Source organism: Camelus dromedarius, chromosome 1, assembly GCF_036321535.1.
Source record: "Camelus dromedarius isolate mCamDro1 chromosome 1, mCamDro1.pat, whole genome shotgun sequence".
Lineage (NCBI taxonomy): Eukaryota > Metazoa > Chordata > Mammalia > Artiodactyla > Camelidae > Camelus > Camelus dromedarius.
Window position 1 is genome coordinate 13,676,723 of NC_087436.1, and position 22,292 is coordinate 13,699,014.

Sequence of the window (22,292 nt, forward strand, 5' to 3'; positions counted from 1 at the left end):
TCCGGGAAGCTGTCTTGGATACGTGAAAAGAATTTGGGATGGGAAACACCTGGGGACAAGGCTGCCGCCACCGCAAAGTTCTGATGCTGAGGGCAGACGCCAGAATAAGGTAGGTGCCAGTCCCCAAGAAGAGGAGGTGACCTGCACGAGAGCCTCCTCCTCAAATGAGTGCCCACCCCTTCCTCCCACAGGCAACCTCTGCCCATGGAGTTTAAGGGCAAAGGTCTTGGACTAAGAACAACGGGCATGAATTGAAGCTGAAACCAAGGTGCTGCCCTCTCTCCATCCTGCATCCCTCTCTCCGGCAAAGACAAAGCCCTGGGAACAACTCCTCTCAGGATTAGTGCCTTGAGGGCTGGGATGGGGGGCACATTTTCCAAAGTCAGTGGATGTAAGATTGATAATATAATATTCTTGTGCGTCCTATTAAGATTGTAGGCTTGGAGGGGAAGGTACAGCTCAGTGTTAGAGTGCATGCTTAGAATGCACAAGGTCCTGGGTTCAATCCCCAGTACCTACTCTAAAGATAAATAAATAGATCTAGTCCCCCCCCCACCAAAAAAAAAAGACTCTAGGCTTGGAGGGGAGGGTATAGCTCGGTGGTAGAGTGCGTGCTCATCATGCATGAGGTCTTGGGGTCAATCCCCAGTACCTCTATTAAAAAAAATAAATAAACCTAATGAATTCACCCAAACAAACAAACCAAAACCAAAACAAACAAACAAAAAGATTCTAGGCTCAAGAGAGACTTGGAGTTGAACTGTTGGGACTTCTGAAACCCCAGGGAAGCCCTGCAGATTCCAGCGAGAGGAGCCGCACCAGACATGGAGAACCTCTCTGGCTAAGACCAAAAAAAGAAAAAAAAAAAAAAGAATAGGGGAGGACTTCAAATTCTTTGAATGTTAACTCACAGGCCAAGATAATTTGATACAGGACTGAGCCTTGAACTTTCATGTCTTGCCAGGAATTGAATCTCTGAATTTTCAATTTCTCCCTGACAGTTTCATAACAGGAGAGGGTTTATACACAGAAACTTTATAAAGTTAAGTGATAAATGCACTTTGGCTACGTGCCAGATGCTAGGTTCCAAGCTTCTGACACGTATTAATTTATTCAAGAGCTACAGCACTCCTGTGAGGGAGGGCTATTATTATCTGTTCCATAGATAAACTGAGACATAAAAAGGTTAGGTAACTCGGCCAGAATCACTCAGAACCAAGATTTTTACTTAGGTGGTCTGGTTTTACAAGTCGCTTTCTTATTCACTACACTCCACACCTCTGTGTTGCGGCATCCTTTTAAGGCTGGGTTTTTAAAAATTGAAGTATCGTAATTCTGTTACTGGATCCCATAGCAAAAGCTCTGGGAAGCTGTCTTGGATACGTGAAAAGAATCTGGGATGGGAAACAGATGAGAGCAGGAACTTTAAACCTTGGGCATAGCGTGGCTTTGGAGCAGATTATGAAGCATCATTATAACCCATCACAGAGCTTTCCAGCTCGCCCCAGCAGTCCACGGCGGATCCACCAGTCCACCGGGACTGGCGGGAGAAGGAACAGGCTCCGGAAGGCAGGAGCAGGGAGGGCCACTAGACGTCTGCTCATCTCCCATCAGAGAAGCAGGGCCATGGGTTTACCAGGTGAGCCTCACAGGTCAAAAGTACAAAACCAAGGGATGTTATAAGGGACATAAACACTAAATACTCCTGCCCCCTCGCCCCAAGCCTACCTCTCCCCTCTTGGTGGGGGACAGACAATGACCTTGTGCTGCGGGCAGGGTGACAGGGCAGGGACTATCCGGGGAGCTTTTCTTTTCTCCTTCTCTCTCCACCTAGGGTACAGATGTCTGTCCTTGATTCAAACACACCTTCCAAAAGAGGAAATGCAGGTGGCCAACAGGCACGTGAAAAGATGCTCAACACTGACAGCCATCGGGGAAATGCACATCAGAACCACAGTGAGATATCACCTGCCATCTGTCAGAATGGCCATCATCAAAAAGACCACAAATAACAAATACTGGCAAGGATGTGGAGAAAGAGAGCCCTCGTACACTGTTGGTGGGAGTGTAAATTGGCACAGCCACGGTGGAAAACAGTATGGAGGTTTCTCAAAAAACTTAAAAATAGAACTACCATATGACCCAGCAATTCCACTTCTGGGTATATATCCGAAAAAAATGAAAACACAAATTTGAAAAGATACATGGACCCCAATGCTCACAGCAGCGTTATTTATAGTTGCCAAGATACGGAAGCAACCTAAGTGTCCATCAACAGATGAATGGATAAAGATGTGATGTATGTGTGTGTGTATATATATTCACACACACATATGTATATGTGTACATTCATATATACACACATATATACAATGGGAATACTTGGCCATAAAAAAGAATGGAATTTTGCCATCTGCAACAATGTGGATGGACTTGGAGAGTATTATGCTCACAAGTGAAATAAGTCAGAGAAAGACTAATACTGTCCGATATCATTTACACGTGGAATCTAAAAACTACAACAGACTAGTGAATACAACAAAAAAGAAGCAGACTCACAGATATAGAGAATAAACTAGTGGTCACCAGTGGGGAGAGGTCAGAGAAGGGGAGGAGGGTGGAAGACTAAGAGGTATAAACTACTCCGTATAAAATAAGCTACAAGATATATTATACAACCCAGGGAATAGAGCCATTATTTTATAATAACTATAAATGGAACAGAACCTTCAAAAACTCTGAACCCCTACCCTGTACACCTGTAACTTACATAATATTGTACGTCAACTATACTTCAATTTTTAAAAAAGTCCCTTTCTGTGGACCATGGCGTGGTCCACCTAGGGGACAAGGAGTTAGCAACTCTCTCTCACCTCAGCTGACACAGGAGAATGTGGCTTATCAGTAACGATACAAAGAAGGCATTTTAGTTTTCTGGCTACTGATCCTGATCTATTCATCGGCTCAGAACCCAAGGAAGAGAGGCATTATTTATTGGGCATTTTCAAGACTTTTAACAAAAGTTTCTAGAATATCCCAACATAGTGAATGTTGGAAGGACATCAAAAGAGATTCAAACCTCATAACTCTGTCAATAGCAGAGATGATAACTTCCTGCTTTTTAAGGTCATTTACTCAAAGGGAGGGTCTAGCTCAGTGGTTGAGCGCATGCTTAGCATGCTCGAGGTCCTGGGTTCAATCCCCAGTATCGCCACCAAAAAAAATTCAAAATTAAGGTCATTTACTTAATTATCAAGCACTCCCTTACTGCATGTTACACGACCAGGCTCTATGTAGGTGATAAGAAAATAAACGTTGATTAGGACACAATTCCTGCTCTTAAGGAGTTCTAAGTAGGTGATAAGAAAATAAATATTGATTAGGACACAATTCCTGCTCTTAAGGAGCTAAGAGTCTTAATAAATGAAAGCACGTATATCAAAACAAAAGCTTTGGCATATTATCCTTGCTGCAACAGGGGCCTCTCAGGGTTTTCAGTAAAGAGCTGGTCAATTCTCCCAGGAGGCAAAAGAGGGACTAAGCAAGTGCTGAGTTAAAAGAGGGTCCAAGAGGGGAGGAGGGTATAGCTCAAGTGGCAGAGGTCATGCTTAGCATGCATGAGGTCCTGGGTTCAATCTCCAGTTTCTCCTCTACAAAAAAAAAAAAGAAATAAACCTAATTACCTCCCCCCTCAAAAGAAGAAACTTGAAAAAAAAAGGGGGCTAAGAAACTGTTCTCTCCTAGAAAACTGTTCTGTTCTACCAAGAGGGCAGAGATTTTGGAGAGGTCCACAGGGGTGATGCAGGGGAGGGGACTCCACTCGGTACAGAAAATACCGGAGGGGGAAACACGCCCAGACACACCCACAATTCTCTATCTCACCCTGGTCTTCACCACTTCCTTCCTATCTTACACTCAGCAACACTTTATCTCTTCCCAAACTCCCATTCCACTGAATCATTCTCACTGGAGGTGCCAATGGGGCAAAAAAAAAAAAGGAAATATTTAGTATTTAAGCAACTTACTTGCTTTTAAAAGCTATATTCAGAGGTAGACAGGTAGGTCATGGCATATATTTACCTGACAGATGGAATAACTCTCCTGAGTCTGACAGCCTAAACTTTTAATGCAAAGAAGATCAGACAGCATCTCATAGGCAAATAAATTTGATTAAACACATTATGATTCCACCCAGGTTTTCAGGAATCCTCAGTGATCACACACCCAGAAAACTGGTTTATTTCACTTAACTAATTATGTAAGATTTCAGTAAAACAGGGCAGCTACAGAAGCCTCTAACCTTTCTCTGTTTTTAGTTTCCGTCTCCGGCTCCTCGTTCAGACTTTTGCAACTTATTTGTGAGTGAGAAACCTGACCCTTTTCATTTCTCCCCTGATTGGAAATGTTCCTTGTCCTCCTCCCCACACTGATTTTACAGCTTCCCTTCCAGACTGACAGGGATCAGCACCTAAGGAGGCAAGAAGCAGGAAGGCCACGTGGGGCGCCCACCCCAAGCCTGGCAGGCACAGGCTGGCCCTGGCCCAACACCTGTCCCGGGCGGGCAGGAACAAGGGCCCGGCACCAGTGCGCCAAAGTAAGGCTGTGCCAATCCTAAAAGGGCAGGAACTCCTGGTCCAAACGGTCTTAGATAGCACACAGAATACCCAGAAATAATCTCGCCTGGACACCACCCAGTAACAGGACACTGCGGCGGGGGAGGGGCCCCCTCATCACATACACACTCAGAAAAATACAGAAAGGAGATGACAGAATATTCTTCCTGGCCACCTTTGCTGAGTGTGACAGTGGTCATGCAGCCTGTTTCTAAATTTTCACTTCTCTGGTTTCCTGTGTTTTCTTGTAATTACATTACAATTTCTTATAATCACGATCTCCCTTTGGGAGAATTCAATAAGATGACACCACGTCGGGGAGCTACACACAAAACCTCTTTTGCTTGGTGGAACTGTGTGTCACCAGTTTCCCTCCAACTTTAAAACCTCTCTACCACTATAAAGCTGTTAAAAATAAATTAATTAAAATAAATTAATAAAAATAAATTAAATTAAATGTTTTAAAAAGAAAAAAATAGATTAAATAAATAAATAAATAAATAAAACCTCTCTTTACCACAATAAAGGTGTTAAAAAATAAATTAAAATAAATTAAATTAGGGGAGGGTATACAGCTCAGTGGTAGAGCGCATGCTTAGCATCCACAAGGCCCTAGGTTCAATCCCCAGTACCTCTATTAAAATAATAATAATAATAATAATAAAAAATAAATAAACCTAATTGATACCCTCAAAAGATATAAATTTTTTTAAATAATGAATTAAATGTTTTAAAAGAAAAAAAGGAAGAAAACGTCTCTATTTCCCAAATTGCCTTATAATTCGATTTTTAACAATAAATGCTATTTTACGACTCCAATAATAATGAGTTAAGTTCTTGTAACTCTCTGAGACAAGGTTATTGCTGTCGTGACCCTACAGGCCAGACTCTGAGAGAACACCAACTTCAAATATTCTGCTTTGCCCAAGTAAACATTCTTCAAACCTCAATGACCTGGATCCAAAACAACACTAAAGAAAACATTCAAAAATAAAACTCCTTGCTTCTTCATGAGCCTAACACCATTCTGCGTACACGGTTCTGTCCCGCCAGGTACTTGACGGTCACAATCACGGAGTGTGATCTAGTTTATATTCAACTGTTCACCTGTTGGACCTTACTACATTAGCATCATAATTGTAACTTGGGACAATTACTAAAAATTCTATGTTGATATTCTTAAATTTATCAAATCCTTTCCCCACTGTTGAGCCTTTAATCTGTTTCTACTGTTTTTGCCATTATAAAAATGTTGCAAAAGAAAGAAATTTAATTATTTGCATTTATCTTTCCTGGAACATGAATTACTAAGTCAACAGATATGAAACTCATAACCCACTGAACTATACATGGCGGAAAATTTAAAGCACACTGAGTCAGCACGGCCAGTCCTAGCTCTGCTCTCAATCTCCACCAAGTAACCTAAACTCTAAGACAATTCTACCATTTCTAAAATAAGAATAATACCACCTGCCCTGTAGTAAATCTGCTGAAGGTCATCTGGTTGGTGTGGTGAGAAGGTGAAGTTATACAAATCTTGATACTACAATGAGCAGATACGCTATTTGGGGCTCTCAACTCAGATGCCCACTGACTCATCCACCTATTAAAAACTCTGGGGGCTCCCCTCAGTGTACCAAACACTAAGATGATGCTGAAATTATAAAAATGAAAAAGAAACAGGCCTGGACCCAGAGAGCTCGTGGAAGAACCAGGGTGGGGACAGCCCGGGACACTGAGTGCTAAAGCAGGTTTGCACCAAGTGCCGGGGGACCAGGGCAGAGACTTGTCCAGGTACCTGGAGAGGATCCAGGGGAGGTAACATCTAAACTGGGTCTCGACGGATAGAATCAGAAGGAGAACTGGAGTTAGAATGGGGTAAAATCTTATGAAGGGGAGACAGTCTGTAAAAAGGGATGGCAGGGACGAGCGGTCTGTGAGGCCAGAGTTGAGAAGACAGGGGTGGTACCTCCGAGGCTGGAGAAGAAGCTGGACCCAGGTGATGAGGGACCTTGTATGCCAAACTAAGGCGCTTGGGCTGTATCCTGCAAACAACAGGAGACCTGGCCAGTGCAGTGATCAGGGAAATAACGAATAGTTGTGTTGAAGAAGACTTCACCAGCAGGGGTGGCATGTGCACTGGAGGGGAGAAAGCCTGACTGAGGGAGGGGGAATAACCCAGGTGCCCAAGGTGACAGTAAAAGCGGGGGACCCTCAGATTCTCACTTAAACCCACTGTCATGGTGATGTCTTGTCTGCTAGGAATGCTCACTTCATAAAGGCCAAAACAAATGGGGGGAAAAAAGGCAATTTTAATTCCTCATGTTTGCCTACTTTCTTCCCAAGAGCAGACACACGTGCACAGCAGAGAGGCTGAAATGTACACCCTTCTCTCCAGTGAACTCAGTGATCGACACAGACCAGCCAGCCAGCATGAATTTAGACAGAGGACAAATCACATAAACACTCTTGGTTTCAGCAGAAGAGAGTGAGCCATTTAATCCAATTCCACTGAGCAGGAAAAATGCAAAAGTCAGATATGGATTGACACACGCAAGAAGGAAAGAAATGAGCTCATACTACAAAAAACATTGAGATAACCTAACAATTATTCACAGGCACCCTAGTTTATTTCACAAGATGGACACATTCTTTGGTTACTCCAAAAAAACTGAGATCGAACTCAGGATCCACATTAAGAGGCAGAACAAGTTACGATCTATAGAACATAATAAATGCTAACAGTTTGCCCCTGTTCATAGAAAAAAGATCAAATAAAATGGACGTGTTTCTTTTGGCCATTTTCCCTGAATATAAGCTCTTTTAGAAAAGGCGGAGGAGGGGCAAAATAGCAAACAATGCCCTTTTCAGAGTGCTTTAGTAAAGTTATACCCTGTGATTTTGGGGGGTTGATGCTGTTCTGGGTGATTTACAGATAATCATTTAAAGCTTCCAACGAGAGGCAGTGTGGTTCAGTGGAAAGATCACAAGCCTGGAAACAGACAGACCAGACAGAGGTATGAAATAAGCTTTCTGACCTCATACAAGCAGTTCATTTCTCCTCCAGTTTGTACCCGTAAAGTAAACCTAATGGGGTTTTTTTTGAGCATTATTTAAACTTGATTTCTGTCATAACTAACTAAATCTTTCAGCAGCTCGGGAGACAAGACCAAGTGCTGCCACAGTACATCTGTAGGAGGTAACATGCAGGAAGTTGCAAGGAGTAAGTGAGCCTAACTGTCCTGATCACATAAAATTTCTAGTTGCTACCTTAGGAAGCAATTTTAAGCAAGTGCAAGCAAAGGCCAGTGACCATCCTCTGTATCTGAGAAACTCCAAGCCAAGTTGATATATTAATTTCTGCCTAAGCTTTCTCGCTCCATAGCTTTCTACCAGATACACTTTCTAGCTCTGTATTAGAAAAGATTCGATTATGAACACTACATCCCCACACCCTCCTTCCCCTTTTAAGGGAATTGACCTCCTGAACTTAGTATCCACCCCAGATGATGGGTTTTTTTTTTCCTAGTTTGTTTATTTATTTATTTTTTAATGGAAGTACTAGGGATTGAACCCAGGACCTTATGCATGCTAGGCAAGCACTCTACCTCTGAGCTGTACCCTCCCCACCAGATGATGGGTTCTTGACCACAGGCAGAAAACAGATAAAAACACGGGACAAAAAGGCTATCAAAATAAAGACACTCCTATCTGCGGAAAGATAGCTGGCAATCTCACAGCCTCTCACGACACAGCTAGAACGTATTTTATGTATGCAGTTTAAATGCAAAAATATTACAGTTGAGATGTTTTCTGAGGAATGACATTATTTCTTAAATCTAAATTTTATAGGTTTTGTTTTTGTTTTTAGGTGTAGCAAGCCTTGAAAAATGACTTCAATGTTTCTTTTTCTCAAGCACCATAAAAATAAAAGAAATGTAAATAAGTGTCTTTTAAGAAATATTTTTTGATATTTGGATCTCTCAATACTGGATTCTCACCAAAGAGAAGCCAAAAAAAAAAAAAAGTAAGCTTTACCTGAAAACTCTGAAATGTACTCTATACTGTAGGGACACTGTGCTGTGTTCACTGCTCTATCACTTACTGGAACATTCAAGAAATGACATCCAGTAAGTGTTCGTTAACTGACCGGTGCAAGGAGCTGTGCCCACCAGGGGCAGCCTTGGAAAGTAACTCGGTTAAGTCATAGATCTCAGCATAAATGAAGATGAAGGAGACAATCTATGGTTAGGAGTGGAGTCAAAGCTGAGAAATTCAACAAGGATGCCGAGACAATTCAATGGGGAAGGAATGTCTTTTCAACGAGTGGTACTAGAATTATTGGAGACGCCTATGGCAAAGAATGAACTTGGACCCCGAGCACACACTGTACACTAAAATGAGCTCAGAACGGCTCATAGACCTCACTGGAAAAGATAAACTATAAAACTCTCAGAAGAAAACATATGAGGAACTCTTCATAACCGTGGGCTCTATTAGATATGACACTAAAAGCATAAGTGACCAAATAAAAAACAGCTAAACTGGACATCATCAAAATTAAAAGTGAAGGGGACAGTGTAGTTCAGTGGTAGAGTGCATGCCTAGCATGCACGAGGTCCTGGGTTCAATCCCCAGTACTTCCACTAAAATAAATACATAAACCTAATTACCTGCCCCCTCCGAAAAAAAAAATCAAAATGAAAAATGAAAAAGCACCCTATAAGATGGGAGAAAATATTTACAAATCATTACCTGATGGAAGCCTAGTATCTAGAATATATAAAGGACACTTACATCTCAGTGATTTAAAAAAACCCAATTTAAAAACAGGCAAAGGATTTGAATAGCTATTTCTCCAAAGGAGATATATAAATGACCAAAAGCACATGAAAAGACGCTCAACATCATGAGCCATTTAGGAAGTGCAAATAAAATCCACATGGAATATCACTTCACACCCACCAGAATGGCTATAAAAAAGCAAAACAAACCCCCCACAAAAAAAACCCAGAAAATAATAAGCCTTGGGAAAGTTGTAGAGAAACTGGAATCCTTATATATTGCTGGTGAGACTGTAAAATAACTTCAGAAAACAGTTTGACGGTTCCTCAAAATATCAGACACAGAATTACCATATGACCCAGCAAAATTCCACTCTTACATACTACACTCAGGAGAACGGTTTGAGAGTTACATGAGACAACAGTACTGTCGGTATGTAGTCATAAGAACATCAATACCCTTGCACGTAGTAAGCATGTTACTTAGTACTAAAAAAACTGAAACTAAATCATGTGGTAACATGGGCTGCTTTAGAGAATATGTCCACACAAACTTGTACGTGAATGGTCCCAGCCACAGAACTCTTAACAGCCCAAAAGTGGAAACAAATCAAATGTCCGCCGATTGATAAATGGTTAAACAAAATCTAGCATATGCCTACAACAGTACATTATCTGGCAATAAAAAGGATGGAAAAACTGATGTGTGCTATGACATGGATGAAACTCGAAAACATTACGCTAAGCAAAAGAAGCCAGTCACAAAAGACCACACAATTCATTTATATGAAATGTCCAGAGTGGACAAGCCTACAGAGACAGAGAATAGAGCAGTAGCTGCCAGTGATTAAGGCAATGAAAATGTTCGAAAATCAGACTGTGGTGATGGCTGCATAATTCTGTGACTACACTTGAAACCACTGCCTTGTACACTTGAAGTGGGTGAATTTTGTGGTATGTGAGCTCTATCTCAATAAAGCTGTTCAAATATAAATAAAAATGCACAAAGGGAAAGAACAAAGAAGCAAGACGGAGAGTTTGGGGACCAGCTGAAGCAGAAACAAAGACCAAGAAAAGCCAAGTCACCATCAAGGTGGGCCCAGGGCAGGTGAGTGCAGACCCCTCCGGTCCAAGCTTCCCTCAACCCCCGGCCACCAGCCCTCAGACGGCGGGCCCTGGGCGAGGCTGGGGGACGCTGTGGAAAGCCCGGTCAGATGGCCCCCGCCTTCACGGGGCTGAAAGTCCACGGAGTGAAGGAAAGAGTGGCTAAGGACCACATTACAGGAGTGTCCAGCTGGACTAGGAAGCCCAGGAACTAGACTGGGAGAGACCGCAAGGTGCCCTGAAGGACACAAGGTAGGAAAGGAAGGATGAAAAGACAGGGAGGGGAGTCTGGGGGAAACCACCACCACGGAGGACCTGGGGCAGGAGAGGAAGTGGACAGGTGGGCGGCGGAGGAAGGGTCCTGTGTGCCAGTAACCCAGGGGCCAGAGCAGTGAGCAGGCCTGCCGGCCACACTCAGGCTTCGGTTTAAGCCCTCACACCTACAGGAATGCCCAGGGAAGGGGTAAGCAGGTGACTCATCTGGTCCAGCTATCATTTTTGGGAAGAGGACTTCCCAAAGGGAAGGGTCAAAGCAGATGCTGGCAGACCAGTTAACAGGCTGCTGCAGTGGTCCAGGAGAGAGATGAGGATGGCAGGGAGGCAGGAAAGGGCAGAGCGCATCATGGCAAGGACAGGGTCTCCAGGGAGAGTGAAGGACAGGCAAGCTCTCTTCCCAGCAGGGCCTCTCTCTGAGGCCCTTAATTCCACGTATCCTTAAATTAACCTCGTTAACAAAGGCGATCTGAACACCCGCCTCGGTTTCAGCACTTTTATCGCCACTAATATGGCATGAGGCACTCAAAACTCTCGCTCTCGGTCACCAGAGAAACCCAGGCATTCTTAACTGCCCCCCTTCACTGAAGGACAGCCCTGAGATACGGCCAAAAATGTTCATAGGAAAAACCTGCAGATGAAACTTTCTGTGGCCCTTCCGAGCCCTTCTGAAATGCAAGTCAGATCACAGCCGCTCCTGCCCCAAACCTCTCAGTACAGTCCCACTGGTTTTAGGACTTACACCAAATCCAAATTTGCAAATTACAAGAAACCTCCCTTAAATGCCCGAGGAAGGACTATTATTCCATTTAATAAAAAAATAATAACAACATTTAAAACTCTAAGAATTAACTATTTGGGGGCAAAGCACCTGGACCTTTAATTACAGGTAAATTAACTTCACTTGTCTCCCGACTGGAACGAAAGCTCCATGAAGACAGAAGTGCTGGACTGATGTCTGGCCCAGAGCAGAGGCTCAGGAAGACTTGATGGTGAAGAAAGCCTGGGTACCGTGACTGACAGAAAGTCCGAGCAGTGGTCTTTATTTATTCATCAGAAAGAAAGGTTGGCAAGGTGGTAAGCTTCATAACATACTGGTACAACAGTTTTCTGAATTTCAAAAGTCATCCATAGTTACCAGGATAAAAAATCAAAGGGAAAAAAACAGCCAACCCTATAAGCTATTAATTAAATACGCATTAGAAGAATTTTAAGGGGGGAGGCTATAGCTCATGTGGTAGAAAACATGCTTAGCATGCATGAGGTCCTGGGTTCAATCCCCAGTACCTCCTCTAAAAATAAAGAAATAATCCTCATTACCTCCCCTCCAAAAAACCAAAAAAAAAATTGTTTTTAAATTAAAAGCCAAAAAAAAAAAAAAGAATTTTAAGGTAGCATTATACACCTACTAAAACATCAAAAACGTTTCTTGCCACCAAGCCACACCCAGGCAGGAGAGGGGAGGGGGTAAGACACTCTTGCTGAAATGTCATTACCGGGACCAGGGAGGTTCTGCCTTCCTGAAAAGCACCCTGGCAAGACTAACAAGTTCTATAAAACGGTTTCACAGTCTTTAGCTACAGAATCCTCTTGACAAAATACACCCCAAAGAAACAGGCAGTCCAAAAGGGAAATAGAGAAACTTGTAAAATATGTACATAGCCTAGTGGTAACAATAATGAAAAACTGGACACTTCACAAATGACCAACAACAGGACTAAGCAAACTATGAAATATTGGTTCTGTGGACTATCCAGCCGTTAAAAAGAACTATTATGACTTCTACTGACACTTTACATATATATATTATTTCCATACGTATCAGGATTTTTTCCAAGAGGAGCACATATTAAAATCCTCATCTTGACGATGTAAAAAGGTCTGTGTGTACTCTGCAAAAGACATCTAAATTTAGAGGTCACCGAATGTGGTGTTTACCGGCATTCAAAATAAATTTACTACTAAAATCACCTGTGTCTGCGAAAGCTGAATGCTCTGGACCTGCGGGAGGAGGAAGTAAGCGTTCGGTAGCTGCTTTGCAGACCCTCCTGCAGAGATTCTGCGAGTGCCAACTCCAGATACCTGCAGGAGAAAAGGGTGGAGGCGGATTACTCCTCTGTCAGTTTTGAAACACACATGACATAGTAATGAAATACCTTTCCAAAGGACATCTGTGCTTATCAACTTGGCCTTCAAGACTATTTAGTCCAATTACTATGATTATCTTTGTCTACAAAAAAAAGGCAACAAAAGTTGCTGTATTTAAGCTGGATGTTCCTCATTGTAGCAACTCTTCTCAGAAACAGGCATCTTTAATAATATGGGATCATGTGTTTAACGGACTCCAGTAGGAATTTGCCACAAAAATGATAGCTTTTGGCACTTAAAGGTGTCACAGATACCACTTAAGATCAAAAGCCCTGACTATTTTTGTGAACAACAGAAAGATTCCTCTCCCTTCCTCCCCAGTGCTCTGAGAGAACTGTGAGCTCCCTGAGAACTGGCTTCCCCAGCACGGGACCCCTGTCCCCAACCAGAAAGAGTTCCGAGTCCCAGAGAGGAGGAGACAACGTCACCAGGGGCTGCCCAGAACTCCAGACCCCTGGACTGTCTGAGGTGAGGGACGTGAGTTTTGAAATCCCACTATTCTTTATACTAGAAATCTGTACTGTAGGTTTCTCTGTTTCTTTCCAATACCCTCCCAAGATCCAGGGCCAGCTACGGCTCTGCACTCTGTCCTGAGGACATCCGACTAGGGGAAGGGGGATTGCTGTTGAGCTGTCATCAGCGAAATAGTCCTTTATCTCCATGACATCAACCAGGTGGCAACGCTTCCAAAAGTCTTTTTTTATCCAAACCCTTTCATTAAGTCAACAGCCAAATCACACGACAGAAGGAAAAAGTGACTTACATGATAGGAAAGGACTCCGTATGAGGAGGTATTAATAAATAAAGAACTTTCAATGTTTCCTTCTTCAGTGGGTAAGAAAATAATTCTGAAGGAGGTTCTCCCCATTGCAGGAATCACCTGGAAGAAAGGGACCTCATTAGCCACCTAGAACAGCCCCTCTGTGACAAACTATCTGTCACAGACTTTCTTTTTGACGATTCCTGTTGCCAGATGATTACAGGTTCCCGCACCCTTGATTGTATAAATGAATTCATGTATCATGAATCCCTGAGGCTGTCCGAACAGACCAAGACCTAACTATCTAAGAGAAAATATCAAAGTGCACGCCATGGACTTATGGTGAGAGAGCTCTCACCCCGGTTGGCGGTCATGTGCCTCACATCGTTCCTCCACCCTCCTCTTCCTCTCCCCCGTGTTCAAGGGCCTGTGTGGGACACAGTCCTACCTCCACTTAAGCAAAGAGAGGCACCGATGGTAAAACATGTGGATATTTCATAAAAGTCAAGGACTGTGGGGAGGGTATAGCTCAAGTGGTAGAGCACATGCTTAGCATGCACAAGGTCCTAGGTTCAATCCCCAGTACCTCCTCTAAAAATTGGTAAATAAATAAACCTAATGACCTCCCCCCCAAAAAAAAACAAAAGCAAAAAAAAATTTTTTTAAGTCAAGGACAGTGTTTATCTGGGCAGACTGTCATAAACAAAACACTGGGCTCCCCCTTACACCACGTCCTCAGTCCCAGTACCTGAAAAAGACAAAGTGGCTATCAGGTGGACAGAGTAAGGACAATATATAAATAAACCCAGCTAGTAATTAGGATGTTCATTAAAAGTTAAAGACCTAGGGGGTAGGGGTATAGCTCAGTGGTAGAGTATACACTTAGCATGTGTGAGGTCCTGGGTTCAATTCCCAGTACCTCCATTAAAAAAACAAAAATTAAAGACCCGAATTAAATTGAATTCCTAAAATTAAAACTATTATTAGGAGATCAGTTTTGAGCTCTGTGTTCCAGTGCAAATCAGCTTCATAAGGGGCCATTCACTCCCTCTCAGTCCTATATTTAGAAAGGAGTCCTAACCATCTTAATGAGCCAGGTGAAGAGGTCACCACTGTAAACTTGTACTAGTTACTAAATGCTTCAGCATTTGCAGTCATTACAAGACAAGTAATGTTAAGTTTCTTTAAGCATGAAAAAGTCACATTGAATGGACATACATTACTACCACATTTAAACTCTTCAAAATTTTCCCCCCACGTAGCTATCAAGAGCCACCAAAATTCTGAATCTGAACAACTGAAAAAATAAATGCTCGAGCAAACACACAGAAGGAAAGAGTTTGGGTAGCAGGAAAAGGGGAGACCGGGAGCAGAAAGTGAAAACTTCAGGCCAAGGAAAGCAAGAAAACCTGGCTGCCAGCCATAGCATAGTTTCCACAGGAACATCCACACTCACCCTGCAGTGAACGGGAGGCACGTGGAAATGTCCTGCGGTTGTAAACACGGAATTCACCACCACCTCGCTCTCCCTGCTAGGGTTATACGCATAGAGGATCTTTGCTACAGGGTGTCCCAGGAATCTGGGAGGGGAACAAGGAGAAAATGCAAGGTGTTGCATGGTTATAAATAAAATCATCCATCCATCCATCCATCCATCCACACATTCATACAGTCATATACACATGCATACATACATATATATATATAGTCTAAACCCAGAAAGCTATTGATATTCATTACAAAATTAAAAGCAACAATTAGTCCAAAATTTTTCTTAATTTTTTTTTTAATAAGACACTTAAGCCAACCCACTGGTGCACCCCAATGATTTTTATATTGGAAGAATTCAACCCATTTAGGCCATTAAATACTTGTTTAAAAAAAAAAACAAAACACCTAGTGGGAACTAGGTACTTGTCTGACATGTGTCTCTAATTCAAATGAAAATATGTTTCAGATAAGAAACTATACTCATAGAAAAAGCCAATTTTCTGAGAGTTTGTTCTCTAAGCAATAAAATTAAAGAGACTTTTGGGGGAATGGATTTTAAATGGCAAAGAGACTTAAGTCTCATAAAAGGAAAACTTCATTGTGAAAGACCATTTTCTTCCTCAAAGAATGAAAATTCTGCGGCACTTTCTAGCAGTGGCTCTTATGCATTTAAATCGTGAGTCTTTCAGGAAACCTGCGGAAAGCTTTGGCTCTCCTCTCCTCAAATATACACACAAAAGTTTTATACTTACACCCATAACTTTCCATGACCCTCAGAGTAAGCAACTCTGCTGTGCAGCAAACACACTAAGAGATGGAGACCTTGCTGCTGATTCTTTTCAGCCGGGCTCTCCATTCACAAGGTGGGCTCCAACAAAGGAACCCCAGGAGGAAAGGGGCCGGCTTCCGGCCCACCTACCTGGAGCTACCTGTGATGTTTCCTGGAATCATTTACTTTGAATCCTGCTGCTCAATACCGAATTCACTCTAGTTCAACCACGTTGTAATTAACAGAGAGCCAGCAAAAACTTCACTGAAGTCATCTCTCCAGTTTTAACACCCTCAGTGGCAGAGTTCCAAAGAGACAGTTTTCATTAGTATGGCCTGGAAATACTAGATTCTAAATTCAGCAAAAATTCATCTACCTTCTGTTCATATTTCTCTGCCTTTATTCCAATTTCTGACATTAAGAATGTGTCATTTAGCACATTTGACTGTCCTGTATGATTGGATTACCGCATTCTGTTGATTCTTATTTTGTGGTTGGCCTTATTCCTTTGATAACTACGCAAGTTTAAAAAGCTAAAGCTCTAAACTGTTCTTAGAAACAGTGATCAGTACGCATATGTAAACTAAAAAAAAAAATGCGCAGTATATTGTATATATGTATTTACATGCAATATATTGTATATGTGTAGTCAAATTTTAACAATTCTACCTAATAAAACTGAAAAATGAAAAAAAAAAGAAAGTATGCTTTAGGAAAAATCTAATGTGTGTTGTTTCTCTTATATTCAATGGGATTTCTAAAATGCTGTTTTTTTTTTTTAAAATGGAGGTACTGGGGATGGAACCTAGGATCTCGCACATGCTAGGCATGCACTCTACCACTGAGCTATACCCTCCCGTCTAAACTGCTGTGTTATTGCCATCAAATCCTTAAAATTTTTCTTTCAGCTTGTCCTCCTACTTTTAATCACAAGTCTTAACTGAGGGCTTAATAGGTCCAAAATGTATTTTATAAAATAAGTCCTTTACAGTCAGTTATAAATACACAGCAGTGTGATTAAAACCTTGATTTTTTTAGAGCATTCTTAAATAATACAACTAAAAAATTTCATACTATCATAAGCATCAAGGGTCACCTGAAAAAGCCCTTTCTCACGAGTACTGGGCTCCCATCTGCCTTTTCCCTCAATTAAATTAAATATGTAAGAACTTCCATGATTTTGGGTAAATAGCTGAAAGCTATTTATTATTATTAATACTTATCCTCAAAGCTTTTATCTCATTCATAAAGTTGAAACACAAGATTTTTTAGTTTCAAATGATACAAATGTCTCCCAGAGCAAAACATTAAAAAACAAGGCTGCAAAACTGCCATGTTACACAGCCCAGTGGCTGCGTCCGCCAGAAGCCTCAGCAGACCTCACAGAGAATGCTGGCTGAAACCTACTGACCACTGTGCTATTTTTAGCCTATTTTTTTTAATTCTATTTTTAAAAGTGTTATGAGGATAAGAATTTCCTTCACTAGTGACAACTGGAAGATACTCTCTTAATTTAATACTACAAAAGAATGATGAAAATTTCTTGTGAATGATTAGCACTTTTAATCTCAGGACCAGCAGAATATTAACCCTTAAAATAAACCCTCAGAAGTAGGCAGAGGGCAGCTGAAGAACATGATCCTGGTTCTCCAACCCAGAGGAAGACCAAAGCTCTGAGAAGGGTGAGGTGTGCTCAAGGTCAACGTCAAAATAAACAATAGCAAAGCCTGAACTAGGGCAGTGAAGTGATCGGGAGAACGCTCTGGTTGAAGTGTGTATCTAATGCCTATAAATTAGACCATTTGTTAGAAGTAAGATGAAACTCGAGTAATTTTAAATGTGTTCTGATTTAGACTATGGTTTGTTATTATCTAGATTTTTTTTAACATCAGCAAATATAACTTATTCACATAACTATATCCTGGATCTCAATGACAAGAAAAACAGCATGGTGTGTGCTTGCTTAGAAATCGGGTTTATCTTGTCACTTGTAGTGAAATGACCTTTGGAAAAATGCACTACTTCTCAGCAACAAATAGACGAGCATCTGTAGCACACGCTCAAATACACAGATATTTGGAAATGATACACACACACTTAGTAGCCCCTCTCTCTCTCAACACCTGCCTCCACCATCCTTCCAGGACTGATATAAGACCCAGCCCACAAGTGACAAGTTGTACTTTGGAAACTATGAACTACTACATCAACAAAACTGAATTACCCAAAGGTGACTCAAGTCTAAAACTTAGTAACCTTTTCAAATCCAGACATTAAATACTCCTCTTCAACATGCTTCCAGCTACCAGAAATTGAAATGCAGAGCTAATTAACATACCTAGCTCATACATACATACACACATGGACACTGTTTACAGGATTTTTATATAACTGAAGAGTAAATATACTACAGACAGCTGGCATCCCATGAATTGGAACTGTATCCTAGTCTAACGAGACTCACTGCTCTCCATCTTATTACATCTACCAATCTGTAATACGCAAAGAAGGTCCTGCATCAAAATTTCCTTTACAATACTTTTCACAAAAGCAAAGGGCTCTCTTAAAATTTGAAATCAATGACACTGTACTATATATTCAGCTTCTAATAAAGTTTCTTTACCAAAGAGTAAAAATATAAAAATTCAAAAACAAAAAAGCAGACACCTAGAATCTTGCAGAGTCAGAAAGCTCCCTTCACACTTTTCTCTCTTCCTTTTACAGACTCTCCTGAAAGAGCTCAACAATGTACTTTTAAATTTAAAATTCTTTATCCTTTACTGCAGCTCTCATCTTTTGATGATCAGAAGGAACCGGAAAGAAGGAAGTCCAGATGAATAAAGGAGAGCACACCAGGAGACCACCACTAACACAGCCCAGATGCTCTCCTGTCACCATGGTTACATAACTCTTCTTGTGACTCAGAAAAGTTCTTCATCAAACTGATGTTCCAGGCTGCTAAAACCAGCAGGTTTCTACACCTGAAACACTCTGTGACTTCCACCCTCTGAAACTCAACTAATGTGAAACTGTATCCACTCCATGCAGCACCATTCTGCATGCAGGGAGTCTAACACTTTAAGGTTCCAACTTCATCACAACCAACACCAGTCCGTCAGTCCCCTCTTCTGCACTGCTTCACCCTCCTCTTCCTTAACTGCTCCGAGTTCCCAGGTCAGTCCTCAGCGGGCTCTCAGATCATAGCCCCTTCACGTCATGGTCCTCAGTAAGACGTACTGTGAATCATTACTGCTTATATGCCGTCTTCCACCCTTGTTTCCAGAATCTCAATCATAATAACTAATTTGCACAATTTGGAATCTTGAGAGACAGCAAGCAGTAAATATGAGTGAATAAATGAATCCAGTTTTTTAAAAATTCAGAAACCATCACTATGTAGTTCTTCATTACAAAATAACCTAATTTGTTTCAGAACAAAGACTTATTTCTTAAATTATAAGGTACATTTATTAAAAACTAAAGAAAGGACTAAAACAATCCTTACACTCTCCTTTTCACAGAAATGTTCCTTTTAACAAGTTGTAGGACCAATATCTCTTGATACTATCAATATACTTATAATATATTTAACATCACAAATATTTAAAAGATACCCAAAATCAAACAATGCAAATAGTAAATTACTAAAAATGATAAGGGAAAGATACTTACTGAATTCCAAAATCTAGAACTGATGGCTGAAAATGTAAGCCCTTTCCACTAAATAGCTTGTCTGAGAAGCTAAAAAAAGAAAAGAAAAGAAGCAATTAAACTTATTGTAGTTTTAAAATTTGAATGCGGAGTTAAGAGGACATACTTAGGCAATGCCTCTCGTGAGGTATAATTTCACTCCCTTGTAGATGAGTCTGAATTAGAATTTAAATGTGAAAGTTGAATTATTAGAAGTCAAATACAGCTGCAAAAATTTAAGATACCCTTAGATTATGGTCAGTATCACTTCATACCAAATATACAGATTCTGTAAGCATTCAGATACAAATGAAGATAGATTTAATTTTCATAGACTTCATTTCTGGATGAATTCAGACAACATATCTATTCTCATCAACCCCAAGTCAAGAAAAGACATCCAAGTAAGGGGGTTTTGGGTGGAGAGGGTAGGAGAGGGAGGGAACTTGGGCCTCTGAATTTGTTAAAGACTAGTTATAACACAGAAAGCACAGGAAACACAGCCAGGCTCGCTCCTGAAGTTGAACCCATCACCAGGTCTTTATTTTTAAGATTAACCACCACATAAAATCTCACAGGGCAGGTCGTATTTTCAGTAGCTATTTATTATAATGATGATTTCACTTTCCTTCAGAATCAGAAGCCACAAGTTAATATACCAAAAAACATATAAAGATGTCACACTAAAAAAAAATGAGCTGTAACAACGTAGAAGCATACTTAAAGACATAGAATATGAAATATATATAAATATATAACATTTATAAAGTACAAGGATGTGTGTGTCTATCAAGAAACTATCAACTGTCATATGACATTTTAAAAGCCACATACTCCAAAAACATTTGACTGGAGAAGCTCCTAAATGTAGCCTGTATAACTGTTTTCAAAGCAAGTCTGCCAGAACAGTCTTTCCATCTGTTCCTCCCACAAAGTAGCCCTCTGCTGAGCACAGTTCAGAGGCTGGTTCACAAGCAGACATCTGAGTGTCAATCCTGCCAGGCCATAGACGCTTTGTGACCTTCAGCAAGCCCCTCTCCCATTTTTCTTGAAGGTGCAAACAATATGGAGACCAGAGAATCCCCCTCCAAAGTCCGCATCTCATGGGAAGTATCCTGGCTGCACACTTTTCTTCCTCCCTCCACTCTTCTGCCTCTAAGCTCCCTTCTTCCATCCTCCTTCCTAAGCATCCCTTCTCTGTTATCTTCCATCCGTATCGCCTTTATTCTATCTCCAACATTAACTGTATTAATAATAAGGGTGACAGCTCAGGCTCCATCTGCCTCTCCTGCCAACCTCTTCACTTGAGACCAGCTTGGGCAGATAAGAGGTCTGCCATGTACTCAAACCCCAAAAGGCCAGGACTAACTCCCTGACTTGCCTGCAAAACAAAAAGGCCACTCACACACCCAGTGGCCTCCAGAAATGTTCTGAATTGCCACAGGAGGCCATGGACGTAAAGAGCTGCCAGCATCAGATGCACGCAGCCACCCCCACTCCAGACCCAGCTGGCCGGGGCTCAGCATTCCAGAGCAAAAAGAAAACAGGCGACCTCACCTGCCAAAAATTATCTTAGAAAAGTCAGGCTACTGCTACAGGAGGAAGGAAAATAATTAGGGACAGTCTCCTTCCTGCCTTGTGTCCTGAAAGTGGATTTACCGTCAGATTTCACACACAACTTCTGAATGAAGATGAGGTTTGGAGGATTTAAGTGATTCACCCAAGATTACATAATAGCTACTCAGAGGCAGAGCCGAAATTCCACAGCAGACGTGTCCAGGTCAGAAACCTGAGCCCGGGGTGGAGTTCAGGCCTATCCAAGTTCACACGACCTACCCAAGGAACCAAGGATGTCTCGCCTGCAGGGAGAGAGCTTTAGAGCTCAGGTGCAAAACCACCACTTTCTACTCCTGCGTGGGCCCGTCACTCAGCTTCTCAGTCTCAGCCTTACTGTCTGTAAGATGAAGATGACAACAGTACCCTCTTTATAGTCACCATGAGGTTAAAACCAAATAACAAGGCCTTTGCCTCATGCCTGGCACATAGTTAAGTGCAATAAATATTAGGTCGTGTTACTAAGAGGACGGTGCTCATCTAACAGGAAAAGCAGTGGGAACAGATCCAGGAGCCAACGGAGCCTGGAGTCAGAGCTGACCTCGGGATTTAAAGGTCCCAAACAGGGTAGCAGTAATTAACTCTGAACAGAACAAATGAAATAGAAACCTGGCCTGGCTCATACCGTAACAGACTTTTCTAAGTCCTACAATCAGGAAGTTTCACACACCCAATGAAAATCGGGCATCTAAGGTCCAACTTAAGGGAGAAAGTGTAGCTCGGTGGTAGAGCTCATGGCTAGCATGCACGAGGTCCTGGGTTCAATCCCCAGTACCGCCATTAAATAAATACATAAATAAATGTAATTACCTCCCCCACAATAAAAAAAAAAAAAGATTAAACAAATCAGATTAAGGTCCAACCTAAAGCAGTAAGGCAGAAATAGCGGGAATTTCTCTTACTGCAAAGAGACTCTATTTTGACCTCACAATGGAGAAATAAACCCATGTCAGTATTTCTTCCTAAAAGCCATAGAACAGATTCATCTTTTCTCACTAGTCAGTTTCTATTCACTTGACAATTTGGAACCTAGATCAAGTTACACA

General features: G+C 41.5%; 1 protein-coding gene across 3 annotated transcripts in view; it reads right to left on the bottom strand.

Moving 5' to 3' along the window:
- Positions 1 to 22,292, bottom strand: part of TMEM131L (transmembrane 131 like) — a 159,737-nt gene that overhangs the window by 63,578 nt on the left and 73,867 nt on the right. For all 3 annotated transcript variants that reach the window (XM_031464452.2, XM_064488977.1, XM_064489019.1), the window contains exons 4-7: positions 19,615 to 19,683; positions 15,139 to 15,262; positions 13,686 to 13,802; positions 12,746 to 12,856 (exon numbers count right to left, since the gene is read on the bottom strand). In XM_031464452.2, the coding sequence (XP_031320312.2) occupies positions 12,746 to 12,856; positions 13,686 to 13,802; positions 15,139 to 15,262; positions 19,615 to 19,683 (421 nt within the window). The remainder of the gene's footprint in view (positions 1 to 12,745; positions 12,857 to 13,685; positions 13,803 to 15,138; positions 15,263 to 19,614; positions 19,684 to 22,292) is intronic.